Raw genomic sequence first — 4,457 nt, forward strand, 5'->3', positions numbered from 1 at the left:
CATGGGTGAGCACAGAAAACAACACAGGTATAAACTTGCGAAACCATGGCTTGAGAACAGAGATAGGCTTCCTGAGAGAAGGCTGTAGATGGCCCTGGGACCTACATGCTGCATGTCCTTAACTCTTCAACTCAGAGCAGCCGCAGTGGCACCTGCTGATGTTTGTTAGAAATGCAGATGCTGGGTGTCCCAGCCCTCCTGGTCAGAACCAGCATCATAACCATGTGGCGATTCGTCTGCATACTAAGAGTTGAGGACAGCACTTCTCTGAGTCCCTGTGGTGTGCTGGAACAAACCAGTCCCAGCCAGGAAGAACCAGCTGCAGCCAGTTGTAATTTGGAGGTCGGATGGCTGTACTGTATTCGAGGTGAGTCACAACCAGGACTAGTCAGTGGTCTGTAGAACCTGGGAAACGGCTTTCTTAGGTCAGAAGGGGGAAATTTACAGGATTCATCAGACACGGAACTTCCGACTGAAGTCAAGTCAAGCTTTCTAATCGCCAGTGGACTTAGAATGGATCTGAAGGAAAAGAGACTCTGTGGTGAGAGAGTGGCCGAAAGGGTCAGAGTCTAAAGAGACCTGGGAGGGGAGGAGACGTCGTCAAAGCTGCTTCACACATGCTCCCGTGCAGACTGTGAGCCTGCCCATACTCTGCTAGCCTACCAAACCACTCTGCAGCTCCTGCAACCATAGGTGAAGGCGGACAGCTGATGGGGGGAGGAGCAGAAAGGGCAAGGGAGTGCCCTAGACTCTCCAGGAAGGTCTGAACCACTTTGCACATATGGCACTGGACATATATTACACCTTTTAGCAGCACACAATATCTTCATTTTTTTGTGGGAGGACAAAGTCAGCAGTGAAAATGAAAGAATACAGAATAATCAGCCAAGAGAAACCCTGTGAAACCAAACATTTCAGTTCGTGAAAGTAATGTGTTCTAAGCATGGTATGGCAGACTCTGAGGTCCAGATGAAGAGAATTCAGAGAGATGCTCTCAGCTCTCCTCTCCCTACCCCTACCAGGGATTCGCTGATTGGGGGAATGTCAATCAGTTCTCTTCAAGAGAACAGCTGCCAACTCCCTCTACTATTTCAATAATTTTCTTTTCTTTTCTGTTTTTGTCATTGTTGTTGGGTTTCCTTTGCTTGTTTTGACAGAGGTTTTCACTCTGCCTGAAATGCCCAGTCCTCCTGCCTTCCTAATTAGGAGGATTTCAGGTCACAGCACCTGGGTTACATTTAATTTCAGAATCATTTTTTTTTGTCATGTGCTTTTCAAATAATCCAGCTGTTCAGTGAGGTACATTGTTGACCAAAAAGAGAGAGGTTATTCTGAGTCTCTCCTTACATATCCCATTCCTGTCCCAACTCATCACTTCCCCATCACTGTGTTCCACCTTTGGAAAAGTCCTTTGGATCCTGAAGGAGGTTCCAATTAACTAGTAGAAGCCAATCATCATATCCCCAGGAAGGATTGTGTGCATGTGTGCGTGCATGTGTGTGTGTATGTGTGTGTGTGTGCATTCATGTGTGTGCGTGTCTGTGTGCACTCACACACTTGTGTATGCATGCATGTAGAGGTTAAAGGCCAGTGTCGGATGTCTACTGCTCTCCATCTTTTCGTCTCGCACAGAGTCTCTCACTGAACCTGGAGATGGCTGATTCAGCCAGTCTGGCCAACCAGCAAGCCTTAGGGATCTAACTGCTTGTGCCTACCTCTAGCTGGGAGTGTAGGCACATGCTGCCTGCCATGCTTGGCGTCTTATGTTGACGGAGTGAATCCAAACTCAGGACTCATACTTGCATGATAAGCGCCAAACCAACTGAGCCGTCTATGTCTCCAGCCCAAAATACCAAGAGTTTTGGTAGCTGGTTGTTAAAAACATCCATTACTCCTGAAACCCAGCTGCAGAGAGGGAGGAGTGATGAGCAAAGGGGTCATGACTTGGTGTGTGAAACCCACAGAGGCAGCTGACCTGAACAAGGGGAAGCTTATAGACCCCAGACTGATAACTGAGAGACCAGCATGGGACTGATCCAGACCCCTTGAATGTGGGTGTCAGTGAGGAGGCCTCAACATCCTTTGGGGCCTCAGGCAATACATCAGCACTTAGCTCTGTCATCCAGATGGACTTTGGGAGCCTATTCCACATGGAGGGATGCTGTCTTTGCCTGGACACATGGGGGAGGGCCTAGGCCCTGCCCCTGATCATATGACAGACTTTCGAGATCCCCATGATGGGCCTCACCCTCCTTGGAGAGTGGAATGGGGACTGGAGGAGGGTTGCAGGGGGTGGGAGAGGAGGGGAGGGAGAGGGAGCTGGGACTGACATGTGAAGCAAACTTGTTTCTAATTTAAATTAAATAAAAAATTAAAAAACATCCATTACACAAATCAAAACCACTCTGAGATTCCATCTTACACTAATCAGAACGGCTAAGATAAAAAACAGCAATGATAGCTTATGCTGGAGAGGATGTGGATAAAGGGGAACACTCATCCATTGTGGGTGGGAATGCAAACTTGTACAGCCACTGTGGAAATCAGTATGTTGATTTCTCAGAAAATTAGGAATCAGCCTACCTCAAGACCCTGCAATACCACTGTTGGGCATACACCCAAAGGAGGCACATTCACCCACAAGGACATTTGTTCAACTATGTTCATAGCGACATTGTTTGTAATAGCCAGATCTTGGAAACAACCTAGATGTTCCTCAACTGAAGAATGGATAAAAAAATGTGGTTTATTTACACAACGGAGTACTACTCAACGGTTAAAAAACAATGACAGCCTAACGTTCACAGGTAAATGGACAGAACTAGGAAAAAACATCCTAAGTGAGGTAACCCAAAACCAGAAAGACAAATATCATATGTACTCACTCAATAGTGGATACCAGACATAAAGCAAAAGATACCCAGCCTACAATCCATAACCTCAGAGAAGCTTGAACCCTCTTCCAGAAACAGATGGAAGCAGATGCAGAAATCTACAATTAACCAATGGGCCAAGCTCCTGGAGTACAATCAAAGTAAGCGAGAAGCCAATAATATGAACAAAGGAGTCAGGACCATGATGGGGAAACCCACAGAATCAGCTGACCCAACCTAGTGAGAGATCACCGACTCAGCTCTGACAAATGGGGAACCTGCATAACACTGAGCTAGACTCCTTAATATAAGTGACAATGGTGTGACTGGGGCGATATATGAGGCCACTGGCAGTGTGGATCCCAGATCTAACTCTAATGCACAAACTGACTTAGTGAAGCCTATTCTATATGGAGAGATACCTTTCACCTAGGCATAGGGGTATGGGGGTAGAGAGTTGCCTTAGTCCTGCCTCAACTAGTAGACCTAGTAGACTTCCTAGGGGAGGCCTTACCCTCTCTGTAGCAGATGGGAGGAGTGGGGAGGAGAGAGTGGGTGGAGAGGAGGGAGGGGGAACTAGAATTGGAACGCAAAAAATAAATTAATTAAAAAAGTAAAAACATCCATCACCCAAAAAGTGGTAAAGAAACCTCTGATTAAATGGGTTGTAGTAGCACTGCAAGTTGTCATTCAGCTCTACTCTTCTGGCTCCTGCCAACCAAAATTCACAAGCAATAACCCAAACACTCATTTCTGGAGAACAGAAATGTCATTGTTTCCTGGGAAAGCACAATGACTCTAAATGCTGTAATATGACTGTTGTCCCCAGTTTGCAGATGTTTAAACTGAGTTTTGGGAATTTTAAGACATTGTTTCAATTCGCACAGAAGCCAAGCAGCAAGTAATTCAGAAAAGGAAGAGCCTGACTCTAGTTGGTGTCTTCTCTTCTGAGGCTATTTCTGCTTAGAAAACGAACACCATATTATCAGGCCCTAGCAGAGGCGTGGAGGAAATAATGGCCCCAGAATCACTAATGCAGGACGGGGCCCAAATGTATCATCCTAATTCCCCCAGCCTCCTCTGCCATAGATTCTCACTTTCCCTGATTCAGATTTACAGGAGAAAAAAGAGCCACGCCCAGCAGTACCTGAGGTGTCCTTTGCCAATGGCTGCATCCAGATGTCTGCAAATCGGTCTAGGCCTTCACCTGAGAAGAACTTCCAGCAGTACACAGGTACGATGGGCTAGCACTCTCTCTCTCCTGAAGGAGCAGCCTCAGCCCAGGCGAGGCTGTCTCTGTTTACTGTTTGTCACTAAGCACTCACTGCCCAGTGAGAGAGTCAACAAGGCCCCTCGGCCTTCCGGCCACCCTCTGCCAGTAAGGGGCAGAGCCACCCAGCCAGCTTCTCAAGGCCAGTGTGCCCAGAGAGCGAGCGGTAAGAGCCCAGCCGGATTAGGAGCCACTGAAGGCTGTAGGAGCCGGCTCAGGAAGGCTTTTACTGTGACCTTGCTCGATCACCTGCTCCAATAAAAGAAAGATCCCTGCAAGGAGGGGGGGCGGGGGCAATACCTCAAGTGCCACAG

At 47.4% G+C, this 4,457-nt stretch overlaps 1 protein-coding gene across 3 annotated transcripts in view; it reads right to left on the reverse strand.

Moving 5' to 3' along the window:
• The window catches only part of Frmpd2 (FERM and PDZ domain containing 2), a 115,221-nt gene extending 111,063 nt beyond the window's left edge, over positions 1-4,158 (reverse strand). For all 3 annotated transcript variants that reach the window (XM_040747717.1, XM_040747716.1, XM_021231548.2), the window contains exon 1: positions 4,021-4,158. In XM_040747717.1, the coding sequence (XP_040603651.1) occupies positions 4,021-4,048 (28 nt within the window). In that variant the 5' untranslated portion in view covers positions 4,049-4,158. The remainder of the gene's footprint in view (positions 1-4,020) is intronic.
• Positions 4,159-4,457: the final 299 nt, after the last annotated feature.

This window comes from Mesocricetus auratus, unplaced genomic scaffold (genome assembly GCF_017639785.1).
Source record: "Mesocricetus auratus isolate SY011 unplaced genomic scaffold, BCM_Maur_2.0 Super-Scaffold_100006, whole genome shotgun sequence".
Lineage (NCBI taxonomy): Eukaryota > Metazoa > Chordata > Mammalia > Rodentia > Cricetidae > Mesocricetus > Mesocricetus auratus.